The sequence below is a fragment of the Panthera tigris genome, chromosome A2, assembly GCF_018350195.1.
Source record: "Panthera tigris isolate Pti1 chromosome A2, P.tigris_Pti1_mat1.1, whole genome shotgun sequence".
In the NCBI taxonomy this organism is placed as follows: domain Eukaryota; kingdom Metazoa; phylum Chordata; class Mammalia; order Carnivora; family Felidae; genus Panthera; species Panthera tigris.
The window spans coordinates 133,259,346-133,283,970 of record NC_056661.1 but is presented as its reverse complement, the minus strand read 5'-3'; the positions used below and the strand labels follow the sequence as shown (position 1 = coordinate 133,283,970).

Here is a 24,625-nt window from a genome sequence, read left to right as displayed (position 1 = left end):
TGTATTTATCTTAATTTTGCTTCTCTTCCCCTACGTTTATCTGTTTTGATTCTTAAATTCCACATATGACCAGTCCTGTTGATAGAAGTTTCAAACAAATCTTTTATGAGTATCACATTGTTTGGTCAATGAGGACACTTAGGTATGGATATGGGGACTCCAAATACCTACCCAACATACCTTGTATTCTTACTGATTTTTTCATGAAAGGAAAAGCATCAGAATACAACTGTTTAGAGGACTACAAATACTGCAAGTTGCAAAAAGTCATGAATTTATTTCTTTGGTCACTAAATGCCCTGTATGCAATAGGAACAGGGAGTTGAAGAGCCAGAGCTTGGGAAGCAAGCCTGTCCCCAAATGACATATTTTTTTTTAGCAAACAAGGAATATAAAAAAGACTTTAGGAATTATGATTCAAATAATTTTATTTCATTTATTATTTATTATTCATTTATTTTGTTAACATATGGTCTATTTTGTTCATTATTTCTATATTTAGTATATTCAAAATGTTATTATTTATAAGTATAATAGCAATAACATATGTTGAATGCAAGGAATAGAGGTAAGCACTTATCAAAACCTTATAAAATCTCATAAGCAATATTATTCTCTATTTTAGAGATGACAACTGAAATTCAGGAAGGTTACAGAACTTGCTTAAGACCAACATGTAAATAAATGGTAGAGAAGTGATCTGAGTCCAGGTCTTTCTGACACCAAAGCCTGTGCTTTTATGCCTGGGGTGGGAATAGAGGGGGTGTACTACTGCCCTAATTATAACAATCTATTTTTTAATCACAATAAACAACAATCCTTGGGAACTTACTGAGACATGACTTAATAAACAAAAGAGGAAAGGGTGCAGATGAGGGAAGGACCCAAGAAGGCAATGTAAGCTCTTTTACCCAACTATTGATATTAAAGATCAGCCCACTTTATATCATCCCATCGGCAAATCACCAGCGACCAGGCTACTCTGTTTTAAATATCACATCAGTGACTCCCGACAAATTCCTTAGCAGCTAGTGCCTGGGGTAAGAGTTCAAGCTGGACAAACAATAGATTTTCTACCATGGCACCCTTTTGTAACTTTGCCAAGTTGTGTTTTTGCTACGTAATCTAAACCACACTGTAATTTGTTCCTTGAAAGCTCAGTCTGACCATGCCCTGAAGTTTAGATGAAGCCCTTCCTTTTTTTCTCTGAAGAAAATGACCACATCCTCTTACTGTAACGAAGATCCACCCAGCTGCTCAGGGGAACCCACATTACTTTTAAGTCAGACCATCTCAAACTGTCCAGTATTAACTAAATTTCATCACCTTTGCCATGCCCCCATTACCAATTTTCAAAAGATGTTGAAATTATATACTTTAATACTAGATGGCACTTTATTATTATTATTATTTTAAGGAATTAAATTGTTTCCTTGTCGCTAGTGATCACAGCTCATACTATGGAAGTAAAATGGGTTAAGCAAAAGAGAGAGAGGAACGGATTATTTGAATTTTCTGGTCTTTTGTAAGGAATGTAATTAAAGAATTTTCTCCATTACGATATCCAGACTAAAATGAACAGCAAATCTAAAAAAGTGTATTCTTTTTCAAGCTCTTTCAAGTTTTCCATTACAGGAGAGTTAAGAATCCTGAATCCACCTGGTGTATGGATTTCCTTCATACGGTGTTCCATTCATCTCCTGCCAAACTCTGCTCCCACATGAAAATTAAGATGACGTTATTAAGACTTAATCACATAGCTTAGCTCAAATCAGCTGCTTCTAAACTCTCCTGTGCATCATTCACAGTAAGAAATACATTTATCTCATGACAGATATATGCACACACATATGGAATTAAATTAATAATGAACAAATTCTTACCTGCCTTCAAATCTGAATCACCTGGTCTGAGCAACACTGGCCTTAATAAAATACAGCAAGCACAGTGGAAAAATACCATCTCGTTCTCGAATTCTGAATGAATTTTGGAAGCTTAGCTAATATAACCAGAACCCTACTTGGTCAGCAGAGATATGACAGTAAGGCCCAGCGTAGTTCATTGCCAACATAAAGTCAGCATTGGAAAGGGCCAAATTGTTTCCTTCCTACCTGCTTTTTATTCCTCTTAAAATAGCTATCAGTTTATCTATTAGGATTATTAGAACTGGTGATGTTTCATGAACATGTCTTTTAAAGTGGCCCACATGCTCTTACTGCTGGACAGGCCTGGGCATCCCCCCTGGTGTAAGAGGCCGGGAAAGGAAAATCAAGAGAGCAGTTCTGCCCTGGCTGTGCAGCTAGTCAACAGCACGCTGATCTCACACCCCATGTGTGGCAGGCCCTCCACTCAGTGCCTTGGTGGAACTTCCCTGCGGCTTCCAAAGATTTCCTGGCCCATCTCTGTTTAAAGGGAAAGGGCTACAAATGCAGGTGCCTGAGCACTCTAGATCGGGAAGATATGAATCTGTCAGGAAGGTTAGGAAGGCTGTTTTGAACAAATATTGCTTGAACTGCGCTGAAAGGATGAGCGGCTCCTAACTCAGTGGGGAGGGGGAGGGGGAGGGGGAGGAAGCACATTCAAGGTGAGGGGACAGTTATGCGAAGGTCTGTGGCAGAAGCGGGAATTGTTAGAGCAGGGACACCTCAGAGCACTCAAAAGGTGATAGGACCAGACTTGCCACAGGCAGAGTGGGGTTTTGTTTTCACCTCATCTTTTCCTTTTCCCAAGGAAAAAATAATCTTCCAAGGATGAGACTGGTAAGGAAGAAGCACTAGAGAAAGGCACTGGGTGGGGAGTTGGGGAGCAAGAGCACCCACCCCTCAAGCTCTGCTGGCCAAGCCACAGAGGGGACCCCTCAGGGAGATTAGAACACCTGACTCTGAAAGAAGAAGTAATCTGAGAAAATGGCTCTGCAGCCTGCCGGGAGAACTCAGAAAGCACTGCTCCCGTGTTCTTCCACCCACTCTGGCTTGCCTGGAAGGCCAGCTAAGTCTCCATACAGGTTCCTCCTACCACGGTGTATGACCACCTGAAGAAAGTTTCCCTCCCACCTCTCCACACACACACACACACACTTTCATCTTCCCCAAACACTCAGACGCAAGTTGTGAGGGGACTCTGAAAGTATCATAGAGAGGGAACAGGAGCATGAAGGAGAGTGGAATGAGATCATGGCAGTATGATACACTCTCCTGCCACAATTCAATGAAAGCAGTTCTACTTAAAAATAAACCCACAATAAAAAAGACACCTAGTTTTTAAAACCATTGTCCGCAGCTATCATGATTAGTAAGTTTCACACTGGGAATGAACTTGTTTTCCTAGAGGAATTTCATTAAAAGAAATTATTTTTATAGCTATAAATATATAGGTATAAAAAAACCTGCTTGATTCCCAGCAATGAAGATCTCTAACCCATGCCACTTACTGGGTGAGAACTTCTTCCACATTCTTACCCTCTTTATAAACCTCTGTTAGGAGAAAAAAGCATAGTGCCACTAATAACAAAGAAATGTGGTTCACACTCTAGTGTGTGCCTAGTTCCACATCTAGAATGCAATGTGTTCTCTAATCCTGTTAAATCCAATTTATATGATAAAATTGTACAAGAGCAGACATAGTTCTACTGGTATGAGGCAAATTTCTTCCGTTTCTGTTTCTGCCACAACTTAGGCATCTAGGCATCTGTTATCCTTCCCTTCCCAAGTCAAACATATCACGTGAAGGCAAGTGTACAAATTCCACTCTATTGTAAAATGAGTTTCAGAGCCAGAGCTGCCTCGAGCAGTTTCTCTCCTATTCCAGACCTTTTTGATCAGAGGTCACAGAAGCTGAGATTCCCTGGCTCTTCCAGTGCAAGAGTATGGAACTCTATTTACCCTAAGGGCTCAGCCAATTTCTCTCCCTCCTTCACTTCTGTATGGAGGATTCCCTGAAGTGCAGGACCCAGGACTCTTCTGCCTAGACTTCTTCCCTCCCCTTTATTCTTAGCACAGGCTGAACCCTCTGGTTAGCATCCTTCTTTCCTCAAGAGCCTTGGTGGTTACTCTCAGGCATCCAGATCTTATAGGTTGTTCTCTGCCCAGGTGTCCGCGCTTGAGAATTCTTGGTGAGGGGTAAGAACAGACAAGGTGTTACTTGATGACACCCAGAGTGTGTGCAGGGGAGTGAGGGCCCAGAAAGTGCTGGCAACCTGGCTGTTGAGAAAGTGAAGTCCAGATCCCTGGACTAATATAAACACCAAGATATGTGTGCTCATAGGTAGTATGTTGTGAGAATTAGTCATCCCAGGTATTAAGGAAATGATCAAGAACGACTTGGCTAAACAGAGAACTGTGAAAATGTAGAAAGAGCACTCAAGGGAGTTGGAAAACTGTGGTCTGGTCCCCAGGTGTTACTACTAGGCCTAGGGATTTCAGAAGTCATTTTCTTCTCTGGATTTCCTCATGTGGATAATGAAATGAAGGGATTGAGTTAGATTAACTCTAACAAACTTTTTAATTCTAAAATTATGACTGTAAATCATGTTTCAGATTAACTTTACCTGAGTTGGTTATTCGGCATAGTCATCTGCTCAACATCTAAACACTAAATAGACAGTAGTCATTTGAGAAAGCTAATAGATCATTGCCTCTTATTGGTCAGAATCCTTTGGAATTCAGTGTGGAGGAGTTGTTTATATAGGAAACAAAAAAATTAAGTTCTGAGAGCTGAGATACAGTTCTGTTACATGTAATCATTTTAGTAGCAAATGTGATATGGTATTCCCTGCAGAATCAACACTTGGTGCCTAAAAACACATGTTTTTCATAAGCACACAGGTCCCAGAGCTCTCTACTTACTTCATATAATTTTAGTAACACATTCTGGCCAGCGTCAATACAAGGATATGACAGATTAATTTTTCTTCTTCAGTGTCCAAAAAAACAGATCCTTTGGATTGACTATATTTGGAAAAGCTATGGTCAGGCTTTAGGAATACCTACCAAAGTCAACTGAAAAAATAAAAATGACTATAGTATTTATCCTGAAATGCTAGTCCTAGACAAGTAAGATTTTTAAAATATCCTTAACTATAGGCTCCAGAACTTACATTACCATGATCTGTGCCTCCAAACACCCCTTGTCCCCTGCTTAGTATTCTAGGATAAGAAATGAGATCAATTTCTCTGTATTCATAATTTCAGGTAACCAGATAGGTTGGCAACATTTCAAGTGACCCTTCTGACCCAGGAAAGGCTATTGCATGTCAGATACTTTAAAGAAAAAGGAAAGAAGGTTACGGAACATCTGGTATTTCAAACATGGTCTGAGTTGATTTGGAGATAATTTGAATCTGGAAGATATTATGCAGCATTCAGGGTGAGATCATCTGATTCATGCTGTTTTCATAACCAAATTTCCCTCCGGAGCAAAGAATCATATGTGGTTACTAAACAAGCAAGTGTTACTAAGACTTCTTTAATCATTTTGGAATGAAGCAGACCAAGGTAGATTATATGAAATATACATAAATTCTCTCTCTCTGTACATGTACATGCCTATTTACCTACTTATCACATATGATATATATACATATATTCATATTATATTCTTAAAGAGCATTTTAGATCTTGTTTATATAAATGAATATTCTGAACAAAGGAACTACATTTCCAAAAAATGATCTCTCTCAGCACATAGCTCTTTTAGAAAACTGATCTGTGATCTGTGAAGTTCTCCCCACCTGAATCAATTCATTTTGATTAATTTGTGACACAAAAACTTAAAATGTTTTCCATTTTTTGTTCTTTGGCTGCTTTCCAAGCTCTGTCAACAATGGCAATACCCACCTCCACCCCCAGAAAAAGGCTAGGTTACACAGAAACCCAGACTTAAATATAAAAATAGAGGTATCCTTCAGCTTTTATAGTTTGGCAAATTTCTTAGATGAGAATACAAAGAGATAATTTATTATGATTAAGAGCTACTATTAACCATTTCTAATAAAATTGCTCTATCTTTTTCTTTGCTTATAAGAACAAAAACTGTGCATCTCTCACTAAAGTTTGAAATACATAAGAGGAAGAATGAAGAAAGAGACATCACCACTCACCTAGTCACACAAACTGGGGCCCAGAGTCCTCCTTATCTCTGTCTAGCCATGTTTACTATGCTCCAAGTCTCGCTGGTCTGTCCTCTAAGAACTACATGCTTTGTTTCCTCACCTCCACTCCACTGCTCAATGTTCAAACTTCTATCAGGTCAGCCTGGGACCACACTTTCCTAGCTGACCACTCCATTTGAAAGCATCCTATTGCCACTCTCAAAATTATTTTAATAAAACCTAAAGATGATCACCACATTCCACTTGTTAGATGAGTTCAATGAATTCAATGAGTTCAATGAATTCGACATGCCTTAGCATTGCAGAGAAGTTGGTTTTCAACCCACACCTCCCTTGCAAACCTCTGCTTCCAGAAAAGCTTTTCCCTTTGCTGGATCTCATTCCCTTTCCCCTCCATCTGGCAAAATCCTACTTTCTATAGACCTAATCCAAACATCAGTTACTGCGTGATCCCCTTGTTGGACTATTCTCAGCCAAGTTCTAAATTCCTATCAGTCTATTATTTAGTCCCTTTCCACTATGCTATGACTATTTACACATCAGTTTACCCCATTAGACTACAAGTTTCTTGCTCATATTTGAACTCCTGATGCTTGTCATAGAGGCTGAGCTTGACAGAAATGCCAGAAAGTTTTATTTATTTATTTATCTATTTATTTATTTAATACTGGTCTTAATTATCTAATGACCTTTTAACATGATACTTTTACTCCAGGAACTCCCATTGCTTTTCAAAAAAATAAAAATTAAAATAATAAAATTTTTTTAAAAAAGAAGAAGAAGAAGAAAGCTGTGGTAGGGGTGGTTTTTGCCAGGCATGGTTCTAAGATTTTTACACGGATCATCTCATTTTATCCTCACAGCAAACCTATGAAAGTCTGAAGTACTATTAATTATTATGTGCGTTTTCATACAGATGAAAAGCTGGAGCAGAGAATTGTTAACTGCCTCAGGTCAGCTGTATTGCAGAAGGCCCATTCTTAACCACTAATGCCTAAATGTAGGTCATGAACATGGAAAGATCTTGGATTAGATAAAGAGTAAATTAGTTTTTTGAAAATAGAAATCAATATAATTTTTAACTTGACACCAAGGATTATAGCTCAAGAATAGAATAATCAATTAACAGTCTTCAGCTGTCAATAGCACTTACAAATGGGAATAAAACTCTTCACTGTAGATTCCACAATTCATTTCCACATTCCTTCAGTTTTTCAGTGCCATAACTTTCAAAGCCAGAGCCCTACATGAATCTATATCATAAAATCCACTGTGAGCCAAATGGAGTGACATCTTTTTGTTCGCACACAGTAGTAAACCATCACACAGATTATTGCATTAGGAGAAAAGGAAACAAGTGATCTTTCAGCCTAAATAGTTTATAATAAATTCTATTCTGGAGGTACTGTGTCAGTCTTCCTGGAACTTTAATAAATTAAATAGATAACTCCCACTCAATCTGTCCCTACATTTCTTAAGGCAGTACCAGTATCAAGTAAGTGACACAGGGACTGTCACCAAAGCAATTTGTCTATTTTCAGTCTGAGATGCAGCAGATTGCCTAAGACATCTGTACAACTTCAGTAATTATGGTAAATTTTTGACAAGATCAGAAGTAGATCCTGCTGCTTTCTTCTACAAATCAATAATGAATTTTAGTTCTGGTATGATATCTTGAAACATTTCTAATTATATATTTTTTTATACTTAATGACAGTGGTATTTATACCTCCACCACCACCAATTAAGATGTTAACTACTGCCAGGCACAATACAGACACCATTTCATTTAATTCACAAGACAACCTATGGGAAAGGTTAATCTTCCCAATTTCACACACGAGGAAACTGGGACTTGGACAGATTGAGTAATTTGTCTAAGACTGCCCCGCTAGCAAGTGGCAGAAGTGAGATTTGAATCTTAGCAATTATAACTCCAAATCCTGAGCTCTTAACTACAAAGTCATCATTTTTTCTTCTCCAAAATGAGAGTTTGAAGACAAATAATAATTTAAATGAGTAATATTCCTCATCTGTAACTCCTCTGGAACAATAGGTTTTGATCTCAAAGACTGCCTATTCGTCACTAGCCGGAGCTCCTCCTTCTTAGACAAATGTGAGACTGATGACAAGGAACCTGAATGTCTGGACACCAGCTGCACTAACGCTAAAGGCCCTGAGGTGATTATTCACACATGCAAGAGGACCCTCAAAAGAATAGGGTGTGGGTCAAGGAAAATCTCCAGGATCCTGATGCAAAATAGGATTCTTCCAATGGTATAACAAGAGAGAAAATGTTTTAAAAGAAACAATGAATCCAAAGTATTTTTATATCACCCCCTGGAAAAAATAAAAGTGAAAAATAAAAACAAAAAGAAACAGTGAAATACAAATGAAAAAGTTAAATCTCAAACTTGAAAGATCTTTATTCAAAATATGTAGACTTATCATCAATACTAAAAATTATTTGCTATGTTATGTATTTATACATCATATAAAAGATTCCATATAATGCCCAGGGGTGATATAATGAGGCAAAAACTGAAGTAATACTTGTCATGTTTTTCAAATCACGAAATTTCTACATTTCTAATGGAAAATCTCTGTATTGGTTACAAATTACCCCCAAAAGTTAGGGGCTGAAAATAAACATTTATGATCTCACAGTCAGCCAGCTGGGAGTGGCTTAATGAGGTGGACTGGCTCAGGGCCTCTTCCTACATTGCAATCAAGGGTCAGCCAGGGATGCAGGCATCGCAAAGCTTGACTGGGGCCAAGACACACTTTTAAGCTGTCTCACAGGGGTGCCTCATGACATGGCAGCTGGTTTTTCCCAGCGCAAATGATCCCAGAGAGAGTGAGAGCACCCAAGATGGAAGCTGTGGCCTTTAATCTCGGAAGGGACATATCATCACTTCTGCCATGTCACACTCTTTGGCAGCAACTGACCAGGTCCGGCCCACTCAAGGGGAGGGGAAAAGACAAAAGTATGAATTCTAGGAGTTGGGAATCAATGGTGGCCATCTTAGAAGCTTCCTTCCACAACCTCTTTTCTGTTTTGATTTTAAATCCAAAGACTAAGTGATCTGTGATGAGACAGACATATTACAAAGTGAAGGGGTATAGGGTGTGCTTATCTACCGCTCTTGTCTTTATTTTTTTCCATTTCAAATATTTAAATGTCTCTTCAATCAAATGGGCATAGTAACACAGAGCTTTGCTCCTTACATATAAATATTCTTATTCCTCTCAGTCTGTTAGCTATTTACTCAGTCAGGCCCAGGGAACAGTCTTCCGGAAGACAGGGTAGAATATGATTTTTAGTCTCTCAGTCTTATTTTCCATCAATCTCAGCACATGTACACACTTGCGTAGTACATATATACACACATATTTCTTGTGTTTTAGAACACAATCATAAAATAGAATACAGAATATCAGGTTTGATTAGCAAGAAATTTTCAAAAATATGTTTAAGACAAAAAATTCACTGTTTTTATAATATGCCATAGTCCTCCTCCACATTAAAAATGGAAAAAGATTTATATAAACTTTGTTCTATTACATAAATCTATCTGGTGATGGAATTAAGTAAAAGAAAAAAATATATAGCCCTTCTTTGTGATGTCAGGATGCAAATTACTTAATTCCAATTAGGTAATATTTATAGTCAGCAATTCCTAACTATTTTTCTAGTACTGCTTACCTATTGAAACCCAATGTATCCTCACAGTTTTACTATGGAAAAAATAATTTAGGTTTTTAAAAAAATCTACACTCATTTTAGGTAAGCAAATGATTTAAAAATGTATTGTCTGTTCAGTTTATGCTGGTTCCTTATAAACATGTTTCGAGCTGACTACTATCAAATTATTTCTATTCTATTGCTTAAAGGAAGTTGCTTGAGATATTCACCAGTAGAATACCTCCTTTGTAGACTCTACTCAAAAAAGGCCTTCTCTCAATCCGTTACTTTGAGAAAGACAATGCAGGCTATAAAAATGTCACAATTAATAGGTTATGATTGCAGCTGAAATAGTTTTTTAACAGGATTGGCTGAGCTCCGGCTCCCTGGAAGGACTCTGCAATGGCATGTGCTTTTATACACAGCCCTCAAAGCTTCCCAATTATTAGCTATAAAAGGCATTTTAAAAATCTGAGTCCAAAAGGCGTCTGTAGTAGTCCCTTGAAAGAATTTAGATCAAACAAACAATCCTAATTTGGTCTTGTGTCACTACCTCAACAGCTGACTGTAAAGAGTGTATCCCACACATAGCTGTATATTGAGAGGCCTTTATTAAGACTCTGTATATCCTAAAACTTGAATATTGGCATCATTTTTGCCAGGCCTAAAGGCTAGAGTATCATTTCTTTAGGAGTCACCTGTTATAACAGATGAGTGAGGGCGTGGGGAAGATGACTATGCACTTGTGTTATTTATTGCCACTAGCTGCTTATCTAATCAGAGCACAGGCAGGGAGAGAGCAGTGCAGGTGTGTCCTCACAGAGCAGAGAAGGGGAGGCTTGTGGCACTGGCTGAGAGCGCCATTCCAGGAGGCTACCCAGGAAAGCCAGAGGATCCAAGGGAACACAGAAAGTAAAGGCCAATGGAGAGAAGGCATAGGAATGGCAACGAGGAGTGGGGGAGGATAAAAAGTACAAAATGACAGGATTCGCATTTTCTACTTTTGCCCAGGATTGGCGTCAGGGGCCTTTAGAACAAAAACAAAGTCTAACAGCACAGATTGGGGGCCTCGGAACCTGGGAAAGGCAGGGAGAGATGTAGGAAACCCTAATTCCAGATGCTGCATGCATATTTACTTATTGTCTATAGTCTTTTCACACCATCCCTTACTCTGGAAAAACAAGAGAATTATGTTCATGTGGTGTTCTGTGTAAACCTAAGAGCCTTAACTAATTTTTGACCCATTTTTTTCTTTTCTTTTTTAAAAATGTTTATGTATTTTGAAAGAGAGAGTGAGAGTGAGCGAGCCTGTGCAGGGGAGGGGTAGAGACAGGGGGAGAGAGAATCCCAAGCAGGCTCCTCACTGTCAGCACAGAGGGGCTCGATCCCACAAACCATGAGATTATGACCTGAGCAGAAATTAAGAATCAGTTGCTTAACTGACTGACCCACCCAGGCGCCCCTGACTGGTTTTTGATGTTTGATCCATTAGAGAAATGGTATGGATTCACATGCTTTTTATTTTATAGTTAGACCACAGTCCAAAGATTTCTGCACTACAAAAGGTACACAGACATCATTTTAAATTTGTCTAGGGTTCAGGGGAAAAAGACCACTTTCAAAACATGCATATACCACCTTTTTACAATTAGGATCAAATGTCAGTTGCAGATGAATTTAAGTTTCCTTTATCTTGATAAACAGAACAATTAGTAAAGAAATAAAATGTAGATCTGACTATATTAGAAACAGCCTATTCTGAAGTGACCAGTGATGTCAGGGAAGCTACAGTGTCCTGATTCTTTTTTTTTTTTTTTTTTTCCACACATACAGAGGGCTATGAAGGTAACTCAGAGTGAGAAAGCCTTTTCTAAGACCCTTCCTGTAGCTTTCAGTGTGGGAGGCTGAGAAGACTTACATTCTAACAATAGAGGGTGTGTAAATTATGATTGACTGCCTAGCAATACTTAAATATACTGGCTTAAAATAACCATTCGTTCTGAAGTTTATGATCATAATATTCTGCTCATGGCTTTTCCAGTTTGGCACTTTGGACTGGGTTTAGCTGGATGGTTTTTCTAGTCTCAGCTAGGTTCACCGCATCTGCCGTTACTTTTCAGGTCAACTAGGAACAGCTGGCCTAGAGGAGCCTCAGCTGAGGTATTTCATCTGTTACATGTGGTCTTTGATCCCCCAGCAGGCTGGGGTAGGCTAGCTCCATAGTAGCAGCAAGGTTCCATGAAAGTAGAAGGAGACAAGGCCTGTTGACGTCCAAGCTTGGAGCACACACAACATCACTGCTACCATACTTTTTTGGCGGCCCAGAGTCAAAGGTAGGAAAATAGATTCCACTTTTTAATGGGAAGTGTTGCAAAGTATTGTGGCTGTTTTTGCAATTTATCACAAAATCTCTGAGGAAGATTCTGTTTAGGAAAACATAATACCTAGTCATGTTAAATCAAATGCCCCCTCCTGAGAGCCTCATTGATATAGCTTTGAATCTTTCCTATAGTGACTAGCACATGGTGCCTGCTCAAACAAGTACTAGGAACGATTACTTAAAAAATCTTTACTTTTGGGGTGCCTAGGTGGCTCAGCCAGTTAAGTGCCCAACTTCAGCTCAGGTCATGATCTCACCATTTGTGGGTTCGAGCTGTATCAGGCTCTATGCTGACAGCTCTGAGCCTGGAGCCTGCTTCAGATTCTGTATCTCCCTCTCTGCCCCTCCCCCACTCGTATTCTGTCATTCTCTCTCTCAAAAATAAATAAACATGAATAAATTTTTTAAAAAATTTTACTTTTAGGGGCGCCTGGGTGGCTCAGTTGGTTAGGCGTCCGACTTCGGCTCAGGTCATGATCTCACGGTCCATGAGTTCGAGCCCCGCGTCAGGCTCTGTGCTGACAGCTCAGAGCCTGGAGCCTGTTTCGGATTCTGTGTCTCCCTCTCTCTCTGACCCTCCCCCATTCATGCTGTCTCTCTCTGTGTCAAAAAAAAAAAAAAAAAAAAAAAAAAGTTAAAAAAATTTACTTTTATTATAAAAATTAAAATCAAAATTTAAAAATTACAAAAAGGAAACAAACTAAATGCAATAATATAATACATCCCAATTATTGAACTTTAGATATTTTTTGTGTCCAACAAAGCACCAAGTATCAATTTTATCCTGAGAGCGTGCTGTCATAAAATTCTTGATGATATATTCAGGTGCTTATTAAATGGTTTGAAGATCTATGCAGGATTTTCTTCCTTCTAGATTGTATTTATTGATAATGATCACGATACATCTATTTATTGTTCAGGCACCATACTTTGTGCTTTAAAATGTTCATTTCAATCATCCTTACACCCCTGTGAGACAGATAGTTGTAACCCATTTTCTGATCAAGATCCCGAGGTTTAGAATGTTAAGTAACTTTGCCAAATGCACACAGCTTGTAAGTGCCAGGGCAAAGAACTGAATCCAGGATTGTAAAGCTGATAACCACTGCAATTCGGTTCTCCCAACATTTACTCATTGATGCCAAAGTCTACTTAACTAAAACAAACAAACAAACAAAAAACTGATCAGGGAACATTAACAACATTAATAATTAACACTGATTGGGGCACTGGGTGGCTCAGTTGGTTAAGCATCCAACTTCGGCTCAGGTCATGATTTAACATTTTGAGCCCCACATGCAGGTCTGTGCTAACAGCTCAGAGCTTGGAGTCTGCTTTGGTTTCTGTGTCTCCCTCTCTCTCTGCCCCTCTCTCGCTCACCCTCTCTCAAGAACAAATAAACACTAAAAAAAAAAAATTTTTTTTTTAATTAACACTGATAAAGCAATTGCTAACACCATTCTAAGTATTTACAAGATATGCTTTATTTAGTTATACAATAACCCAAAAAGGAAGTAATATCCATGTTTTATAGATAAGCTCTCCTGAAGCCAAGAAAACTAAGAAACTTGTCCAAATTTCTAGGGATTCAAACTTATGTCTGGAGACATCAAAGTCTCTTCTGCTCCCTCTAAAGTCCCTGTGTTCAGTGCAGTGAGCAACAGTGGCCCACAGGATGATCCCATCCTCTGCCTTGACTTCATCTTGATCCAGGAGAAAAGTACTAACAAACAACATCTCTATTGTTTTTCCCTGGGACATCTTAAAAGCAATATGGATATTAAGCCATCAAAATCTGTCTTACCTCCCTCACCTTTCTTTAATTTCTGCCAATTTCTCTTCAGTTACTTTTCTATTCTGCCACCCCTGGCACAGTCTAACACATAGCAACATTTGAACATTTGTGAAATCTATTTTCAATTTGTCACAGTATTTAAAAGGTCAGGATTTGTAGCCCCCCCCCCCTTAAAAACCGTTGGCAACTTGCCATTTTCTAGAAAAAATTAGTTCTATATTTCTTCACATGGAGACCGTATAACTTAGCTGGAGTGAATTTGGAGAGCTCTGAGTCTAAAAGCTAACAGAAGAATGACAAGGATAAAAACAAGGATGCTCAGGGTGCCTGGGTAACTCAGTAGGTTAAGTGTTTGACTTCAGCTCAGGTCATGATCTCACAGTTTGTGAGTTTGTGCCCCACATTGGATTCTGTGGTTACAGCTCAGAGCCTGGAGCCTGCTTCAGGTTCTGTGTCTCCCTCTCACTCTGCCCCTCCTCTGCTCACTCTCTGTCTCTCTCTCTCAAAAATAAATGAACGTTAAAAAAAATGCTCTAAAAATAAAATAAGGGATACTTCAAGGTTAATTTTCCTTTATAATTTTTCAGAAGAGCCTCTGAAAAATCAGTAGACTGTGATACTGTGTAGACTGCTGATACCTGAGGTATCTTCAGAAAAGTATACTTCAGCCTGCAATATTCAACAATCCCACTGTGGTATGTGTGGCGGACTGAAGTAATAATCCCAATTCTTCATTTCCAGGTATTAAACATTCACACCCCTGCCACAGCCTCATAGTCACTAGACTGGACTTCTCTTCTTGATGTCAGATATGACTGCTGTGGCACAAGCAGATGCTTAAAATGGGTTCCTACAGTTGGCCATGCCCGCTACTGTTCCAGCCTTTTGCTTAAGATATTCAGTGATCTAAGGAGGATGAAAGGTCTGTGGAGTCAATGTAGTCCCAACCCACAACTTGGAGCCAAATCCAGACTACACAAAATAGACTCCGGTGTGAAATTTCCTCCTGGACTTCAAGAGATGACATAGTGTAATAAATAAGAATCAGGGTTAGGATAGAGAAATAGATCCTTAGCAGTAGGCGTCTGTACTAGCTCAGTGACACAATTCCCCGATTCAAACCTGTAACCTAGTAGAATTAGAAACCACTGTAGATCATGTACCTTGGCTTTATTTTAGAAGAGTCAAACTGAAAATGTTAATGGTATGACTATCAAAGGCTTACTGACTTTTCACAGCTGTGTTCCTTTGGTTCATGCTATTTATTCTTCCTGCAGGGCCTTCTTTGCCTAATGGAACCTTATTTATCCTATAGGAGTTAGTTTGGATGTTGTTTCCTCCATAAAATGCTCCCAAATCCACCCAATTCAAGTTAATTACTTCTGCTTCTGAGACTTCTTACTAGTCGTCTGTATTCCTATTATTGCAGTGCTACTCAAAAATGTGGCAATCTGCAAAGTCTTGGATATCAGTCTGTAAAGAGACATATAAAGAAACTGAAAGTAAGCTATGAGGAATTATTAGCAATTTGACAGAAATTTTAGGTCAGATGCCCCTAATAATGTAAAAAAAAATTTTTAAATGCTTATTTATTTTTGAGAGAGAAAGAGTGCAAGCAGGGGAGGGGCGGAAAGAGAGGGAGACACAGAATCCAAAGTAGGCTCCAGGCTAGGAGCTTTCAGCAGAGAGCCCGACATGAGGCTCGAACCCACAAACCATGAGATCATGACCTGAGCCAAAGTCAGATGCTTAACCAACTGAGCCACCCAGGTGCCCCTCCCCTTAATAATTTCTTAATTGGCCTTGTATTTGCCTTTTTTTTTTTCTTTTAGTAATTCATTTTTATGGTGTTTTCTTAAAAGTATTGGTCCATGGGGCGCATAGGTGGCTCAGCTGGTTAAGCGTTCGACTCTTGATTTCATGGGTTTGTGAGATGGATCCCTGTGTCGGGCTCAGCACTGACAGCAGAGCCTACTTGGGATTCTCTCCCTCTCTCTCTCTGCCCCTCTCTAGCTCATACTTGCATTCTCTCTCTCTCTCTCTCTCTCTCAAAATAAATAAACATTTAAATAATATTGGCCCATGACAGATTCTGCAGTGACAGCTATTTTGAGCAATACTGTGTTATAGCACTTCTTTGCTTCTATCCAGTGTTGTAGTTAACTTACATATCTGTCTTACAGATCAGTTTAGTTTGCCTGTCTGCCTTGTTTTATCTACCAAAGCTGCTATCACAGTGTTTTGTGGAATATAAAACTCAACAGGTGATATTGATAGAAATGGAATTTACTTTTTGTAATCTTACATTTAAATTGTCCTTTTAATATTCTCTATGAAAAACAAAGGGTAACTTTGTTTTGTTTAACTCCCAATTATTTTTATTGTAGGCCACTACCCCATGAAGGAAGAAATATTCTTTACCTTTACTTTGTGACTCATTCTATCAACACTTTGAGATATTACACTCAGAGAAACAAAAATCCACCTAACATATGCATGATCATTTTGCAATGAAACATGATATCACTTTATCTTCAATCAAGGGAAGGGCAAATTCACTGTAGCTACACACTTACTAATGGAGTCAGCGCCAAGGCATGTGTGCTGAGCTTTCAGCCTCTTTTTTTGCAAGGCTCACTGTTTAGATAAGAAACTATGCAAACGACAACCTGAAACCTCTTTTACAGTTTTGCATGGTGGTCAGAATGTCACAATAATAAGCACAGCTGAATCACTTGTAATCTGAGGACGATCCAGCATTTCAGAGATTTAACATATTCGTATAGCAGTAGTCTTGCTGTCATTTGGCAGATGAGATCTCAGCGGTCCTCGCTGCCTGGCTTTTCATACAGCTCCCCCTTCAAGCCTGGCCCAAACCCAAGCAGTCCTGCATTCTTGCAGAATACCTAAGGACCAGACAAATTGGAAATCTTAAACTATGCTCTTCTCCTTTTTAAAATATGACCAGAATGAAAGTCACAATACCTGGAACCAACCAATTTTTATACCTATGTACTCAGTGTGATAGGAACAAAGAACCTTCCATAGCATGTTCCCCAAATATCCTGCATGGGTTTCTTGTGGTTCTTTTTTCAATCACCTTCTGTTCTTTCCTAATATTTTTGTCAGAGGCAATGAGTAGTGATTATAGTGGTTGATGAGAAGGAAGAAAGAGAAAAGCAATTAAGTCATTTTTGGGTCACAGCATGAACTTGCATTAGAAAATTATAATCATGCATACTCTTATCTCCCCAATTCCCTATTATTTAAGTAGGAAGTTGAGTAGATTGGGCACTTAAGAAAAAACAGGTGAAATAACTCTAAATATGACTACAGCTCTTTTACAGGAAAGTCAAAGACTAGAGCTGGATAACTGAAAAGCATAACCTTTACATTTAATCCCCTAATAACAATGCTCAAGGACAATTTTAATACAAAGAGCAGAGGTGAACTTATCAGGTCACCTTAAATCTTGAAAATGTATGAGGTTTTGAAACCTGTTTTCAATTGGTTAGTTTTTTCTGTTTTCGTCTCCTTGAAAAAGTTGATTTCATAATTCACGATTTATATAATGTTCTCTGAATGTCACCACCCTGTAAAGAGCAAAATAATTTCCTACCATATATTAATGATCTAACGAGAGAGTTTTAAAAAAATCATAGTTTCATGGCAGTAGTTACCAAACAAAGGCACAACCAGAAAACAGAACCCAGGAATGACTCTTGTAGGGCATTTGTAACCAGGAAGAACTTAGTTTGTGTAACTTCATAGGCATAAAATTGTAACTAATTATAGCATTGTCCATTCATGAGCTTTTTCACATTCTAACACATAAGAGCTGCTTTCTCATTTATTTTCCATTTGCCAATAAGATAAATAAAGAAGAATTCCTAATTACAAAGTTTACAAGACCAGGAACCGATACTAAGAATTACCACTAAAACTGCACATTCTCTATGTCAGAAATCTAGTGTACTGCTGACCTGTAAGGAGTTCACTAAGGGGTATAATCCCAGTTGTGCTTTTTATCGTTTATTTTGTCATTTACTTTGCTCTCTAATTCCTTTTAGCAGTGTAAATTCTGTGATACAAGATACCATATCTTTTCTGTTCATGCTACACTCACAGAGTCTAGAGCAGTGCTTGACACATAAAATACTAATAATTTTGGAATAAATCATCTTATTTTAGGAGAGAGAACTTTTAAAGACAATAAAAAATCCATTATTTTTCACTTACCTGTAATTAAATACCAAGGAAAGTGATATATCACATCTAGAATTATTTGATCTATGGTAAAGGAGCAGTTTATTATGCATTTGAAGCTTCCTATTACACATTTAAATTAATCAAACTTAATGTATTCAAATATCTCACAAATATTAAAAAGGCAACTTAAGTAAAAACAAGTTGAAAAATAGCTAAGATTTAAAAAAAAAATGTTTAATGTATAGGTTTCCTCATGGAATTCACAGAACTACCTAAACATTATACACTGTACTATTTTATTAAAATCACACATATTTATATATTCTTGGCTTGTGTGATTTTTAGGCACCATGGAACTTTGTCTACTTGGTAGGCTACTGCTAATATTTATCACAGTTAAAAAGAATCACAGTTCCCCTATTAATTTTTATAGATATGGAAACTGAGATCCAAAGTGGCCAACATCACAAAACCTAGAGTGGACCAAGATCTACTAACTCAGCTCAGAGTGATTTTATCAACATCACACTGATAAGCAGAAGTGAGAAAGCTGATATACTATATTTCTTTCTATACCCTATAGGCCTTTACATTTACTGGGACTTATTGACCTTTTCTATTTTCTGAATACACTGTGGTAATATGGTTTGAAAAAAATTTATATTCAAATTAGCATGGGGCCAAACTGTATTCCTACTTATAATTCTCAGAAAAAAAGAACATAGGAAGGAGTCCTCTTTTGCCAATTTATCATTCTCTTTCTACTAAGTAGGGCCCTCACAGTAACCCTTGTTGTTCTCTGATGGTCCATGAAGTCAATGCCATGCTCACAATGCTGGTATAATCAATCCTATAGCTCAGGGAGAGCCTCATGAAATCACTGATCATTTTGGTGTTTCCCATTGCTTCTTAAAAGATCTTCTTGAATCAAGAATGGGAAATTTAAAACAATGACAACAACAACAACAACATTCTTAGCTCTCTGGTCTGCTGTGCCAGTGGCCCTCTGAGCACTTTGCTACTGGGGGATAGAAAGGCTTAGCCTACCATACTATAAGTAAGGCTTTCTATCACCTCAGATATTCAGCAGGGAGAACGGACTCTTCTACAGCCCATCCCATGAGTGCTTCTATACAGTTCCAGATGTCACTGAAATCCCAAAGCAGAGAGCCAAACGCAGGGTTACTGTTGTTCAAGGACCATATTAAGCTACTAGGAGAAGTTGGAAGAATCCTAGAGGATACAGTCCAGAATATGATTGGCACTTGTAAAATTTCTTTGTAAAAGTCTCCAAGAAGTCCCTTTTTACAATACTTTTACTTTATTTGGGCTTTGTCTTTGTCCAAAGAAGGTCTATGACAAATTACACGAAAGGGCAAACATATAACACAGATAAAGTATAAATAAAATATAGAAAACCAGTAGGGTGGTAATTTTATTGGAATAGAAACCACTTCTTCCAAATAATTCCTTTAAACAAAAATGTTGAAATGTGTTTTAGGTTATTCCTCGTTTTATATAAGGGTAATTCATTCAGCATATATTTAGCAAACAAGGCAAGTATATAAGAGGACTCAAGGGCTAGAGGGCATGATGCAGGAGCATGGGTTCTGAAGACTATAGTTCAAGATTATACTTAGGTTCATCTGAAACTGCCAGAACCTATCTACACCTGTTTCTTTATCCTTAAAATGAGGCTAAGGTCTACTTCACAAGATTGCTTTCAACAACAAGCAAAACTATACAAGTGTAAATAGAATAAGAATTCATTGCCCAAGCTTGAAATTTAGGAAAGAAGAAAATCATAATCTGGGAGAAGAAACGAATGAGGGTACTAAGAGTTACAGAGAACAAGCTTTGGGAATTCAGAAGAAAGATTTTGCATCTAGCTAGAACAAGAAGAAAGATTTTCTGGAGGACAGCATGTGGGGTGGGGGGAGAAGGGGAGTGTCTTGAAGGATGAGTAATATTTAGTATTGTAGATGAGAAAGCGAAGTCAAGGAGTAAGGTGATGGGACATGGTAACAGCCAGCAGAGATATAAATCCCCAGTTCTACTTCATAGGATAGCACAAAGGAACAAAATCAATAGAAAGCCTACTACAGTTCTATTCAAACCAATATTCAGGGCAAGTTAGAGAAAGTGACTTTTCATATCCAATTAATGTAATGAATCACACCATGGGTTAGAAGAGATAAAAGCCCAGCTGAGGACCACTTCACTTTCTTCTATACTCGTTCTGAGGGACAGAGTAACTGCCTCTAAGGCAAAGCCCTGGCAGTACCTTGCCCTCCCATTACCCCCAGCTTTGCCAATGATTCTCACAGCAAGGATGGCTTCAAGCCGAGAATCCAACTGTAGATTTGAACATCCAGGTCACCGTTTACTTACCTTTTCTACTTCAATCAAGGGCCACCTATGAGAAAAGTCTCATTCTAATTCCTAATGGAAATAATCTTTGTGGTTCAGTAGTCTTGCCAACTGCCATCGCGTGGTTTTACTATTTTTCTTTGGCTAATGACAGAAGCTTTTAAAACAAGTTTGGGTGCTGAGAAAGGGGATTTTTAGTGACCTGTAATTGTTAAAGTGCATCTCATCTTTTTTTTAAAATAAAATTAAAGAAACAAAGAAGAGAGTCCTAAGAAAACCAGGTGTGGTGTTAGGAAGGATCAAAAGACAAAGGTTAGAAAAGGAGGTGAAAACTAAGATGTAAAATTAAAAGCCCTGCAGCAATTCCAGGCAGCATAAGGGAAATTATTGGAGTTCTCTTTCTCTCTGGTATGTTTTTAAAGGGAAAAAAGTGATTCTCATGGGAGAGTAACATAGCAAAGAAAGAGGAAAACAGCTGGCTCTGGGCCATGATTTACCATTCACCACAAAATGAGACTCTGTTTCTGCTTCTCAAAGGCCATTGTTTTTTCCAAGCAGACACGGGCTCTACTTACACGAAGTCAATTATAATGAAGAGACATAAGACATAAGGAAGAGATCTAGCTAGACAAATAACTTAGAAGCAGGGCACAGACATAAGGAAGTCAAATTCTACTCCAAAATATTATTAAAACAAAAACTCTGTACAACCAAACTAGCTCTACATCCTAGCAACAGCTCGCCTGCTTCAAACAAAGCAAAATATAGCAAAATCTAATTATAAAAATCCTTTGTCTTTGGGATGGTGGGACTGGTAATTAATCCAAATCTGGGCAAATGATGTGGACACCAAGTTCTTCTTTTATAAACCAAGAATCCTGTAATAGTATCATCTGCCTAAGTTTTTGTGGAATCAAGACAACCCTTTTTAATTCTTTTTATACAAAATGTTAATGGGGAAAAAAAGGTAACATTTTTCATATGCCTGGGGAAAATTCCTTATGAAATCAACAGTATAAGGGTTTTAGAGAGAAAAAAATACCACATATCTTAAAACAGATGTCAAGTTTAGTTTTATTTAAGTGTTTGTGTCTTTGTTTCAACTTCCAACCTGACTTTTTTAAAAGTCTGTTCAAACTATTACTTTATTTTGTACACCCAAGCCAAAAAGAAGGGAGACTTGAAAACCAGGTGGCAAAACAGGGTGAGAAGGCTCTGCTAGTAGATCAGAGATAATCTTGTAATGTTTCCTTCCAGAATGTTAGAGAACAATTTCTAAAGGCAATGCAAGTCTCTTTTTGAGATTATGGCTACAGCTATGAATTGTATTGCTAGGATCGCCAAACTCTGTACTGGGAAACTTTTGTCGAATCCACAGGATATCAAGTCTGTCAAGGGTCCTACAAAGGCACAGAGAGGGTAGGGCTGGTGGTCAAATTGGACATTTTGGGGTCTTTTAATAGTTTCCAATTTATGGGTTGAGGACTCTTCCCTGAGAATCAGCAGTGATGACAAGGTAGTGAAACAAGGATTTGTTACCATCATGGCATTGTAAGAGCTTTAAATTTATAGAATCTTTTTTGCTTTGGGGTGGAGGAAGGAGAAGAGTAGGATTAGAGAAAAGGATAAGGTTCTTGGTTGAAAAGGTTACACCACATATCAAAGGGCATTTTTTATCATAATCCACATTTTGAAACTAAGGAAATTGTTTCTAAATAATGTCTGGATGTTTTCCTTGTAAGGACACTAATTCTTAACTTTGGACTTTCTCCCTCAGAATTACTTCCTCTTTGTCCCAATTAATTTCAAAATCACTTTTAAATGTTGACTCCTCCTCTCCGTTTTAAGTACATATCCTTTTCCAGAGCACAAGGTATGGAGTTCCCATATACCTCCCTATACCTACACCCCCAAATCCTCCTGCTGTACCAATATCCCACACCAAAGTGGTACCTTTGTTACAAACCAATGAACCTACATTGACACATCATTATCCCCCAAAGTTCAGAGTTTATATTAGGGTTCACGCTTGTTGTTGTTCATTCTATGCATTTTTACAAATATATAATGACATGTATCAACCATGGAGGTGGTGTACAGAATAGTCTCATTACCCTAAAAAGAATCCTCTGTGCTTCACCTATTCAGCCCTCCCTCCCAAAAGGATGCCAAATTTAAAAAAAAGTAGTTTTGTACCAATGTTTATAAGCACAGTCAAGACCCCACCTCAAATTTTAGACATGAGTAGTTCTTACCCACTTGAAAAAATAAGCAGTGTTCATCAACAGAACGCTAACTAAGCAGCAAACAAAATGCTTTTCTAGTGGCAAGCAAGATTAACAAAAAATATTAGTGTTATTTAAAAGTGAAGAATAAGACACCAAACAGGAAGAGAATAGAATGCAGTCACATTAATAATTTACATTATGTTTTCCTGTCCTTATATTCCTTTTTGAGGGCTGGTTCTAGTCCTAAGTGATGAACTGTTTTTCTACTGCAAGTTTTCATTTTGCAACATCTTCCTAACCTAATATTTTGCATTTGCCTACATTTTCAAAAATCCATTTCTGGGAATGAAACAGAATTAATGCTCAAGTCAGGAACTTGTTTTTAGAAGATAAAATAATGCAATATTGACAACCACAGTGGGCAAGAGAAGCAAATTCAGTTCTTTTTCCCCCCTTCCTCTCACTCTGCAGAACTTCCTTCCCTATTTGATAAAGGGCAGCTAGCTTAAATTTACCGCAAAGTAAACAGGACCAATTCTCTGGAACCAGACCTTTCACAAAGAATGTTACACTGGAATGTGACATCAGCATTCCTTCTGAGTCACAGTTTGGTGCCCACCCTTTTCTCCCAGGAGACGTGAAGCTCCCATACCAGGGAGCAGCTCAGGTAGGGCTGTGGATCATGAAGTCCCAGGGGCGGCAGAAGGGGCGCGGTGGACAGCCTTGCGGAAACGTCTCCTTATTCTAAACCAGTAGTGACAATCTCTCCTTAGGGGCTAGCTGCCAAAATGGAAGAACATTTTCTTTGAGAGATAAAGCACTAAGAGGGAGGCAGTGCTTTAGAAGTCAATAATGAACAAAAAAAGAAAAAAAAAATCACTTGTCACGTTATCACTAGCCTCGAGTAGGAAGGAAACGCATGAAATCAGCACTCACTTTTGAGAGACACGCTCCGCCAAGATGGGAGGGAAGGAGGTCTGAACTGTCAAAGTCACATCAGTGCTCCTAAACCACAAAGGCTTAATAAAGTTGAACTTCCTGAGACAGGAAGAAGTGTCATGATCTCGCCCGAACTTGCCCTGCCCTCATCCTTTTTTTTTTTAGGTAGGCACAGGCGCAGCTGAAACAGACTAAAGGAAAGTTTCAAACACCTTCAACCGTTGGACTTGGTTAGACTGGAAGAAATGTCCCGCGCCCGGTCTAGCTCTCGCGCCGGACTCTCTGTCGCTCCCGGATTTCAGGAGTTAGTGGGGCTGCCAGGCACCCCCGCTGCCTGCGGGAGAGACCGGCACCTGGGCCAGCCCACAGGGGACCCGGAGCCAGCTCGCGCCGGGCAGCCCGTGCACCCCACCCGCTGCCCGCAGCCAGGGGGCGGCACCCTGCGCAGGTGAAGCGGCTGCTGCCCGCCGTCCGCGCCCCCCTACCTTCTTCACTTTGGCCTCCAGATCCATGTTTGTGTGTCAAAGGAGGTCCTCCTCCTGTCCGCGATCTCACTCCCAGGATCGCCTGGCCTCTGGCTCCGCTGCGGGTACTGGGGGAGGATCTGCAGGGACTCCAGTTACCGGAGCCGCTCCACCGGCTCCGTCAAACTTCCGCTGCCCAGTCCTCCGCAGCCTTCCTGCTGCGGGACCCGGGAACAAAGAGGCCCAGGCAGCCAATGGCAGCCGGGCACTGCCGGGCGGCCGCCAATCACCGAGCGCCGCACGCACCTTCGCAGCCAAGCTGGTCGCAGGCAAGGTGAGGGGCGGGGCCGAGTTCGGGAAACTCAGACCTGGTCTCTGTGGGTGCACTGAGCTTCTGCAGATTCTCTCGCAAAGGAATTGGGGTCCACCCAGCCCCTAGCTGAAGA

General features: G+C 39.1%; 1 protein-coding gene and 1 long non-coding RNA gene across 4 annotated transcripts in view; one reads left to right on the top strand and one right to left on the bottom strand.

Annotated features, from left to right (window-relative positions):
- Positions 1-24,416, bottom strand: part of TES (testin LIM domain protein) — a 46,273-nt gene extending 21,857 nt beyond the window's left edge. The window contains exons 1-2 of one of the 3 annotated variants that reach the window (XM_042970349.1): positions 24,201-24,416; positions 23,713-23,906 (exon numbers count right to left, since the gene is read on the bottom strand). Coding sequence is in view for 1 of the 3 variants with exons in the window: in XM_042970342.1 (XP_042826276.1) it covers positions 24,201-24,227 (27 nt within the window). In the remaining 2 variants the exon portion in view is untranslated. Of the gene's footprint in view, positions 1-23,712; positions 24,046-24,200 lie in introns of those variants that run through there. The other 2 variants (XM_042970342.1, XM_042970355.1) reach the window with 2 other exon arrangements.
- LOC122234350 lies at positions 18,431-23,818 on the top strand. The gene is made up of 2 exons (XR_006212121.1): positions 18,431-18,719; positions 23,248-23,818. It is a non-coding gene; the product is annotated as an uncharacterized LOC122234350 (long non-coding RNA).
- Positions 24,417-24,625: the final 209 nt, after the last annotated feature.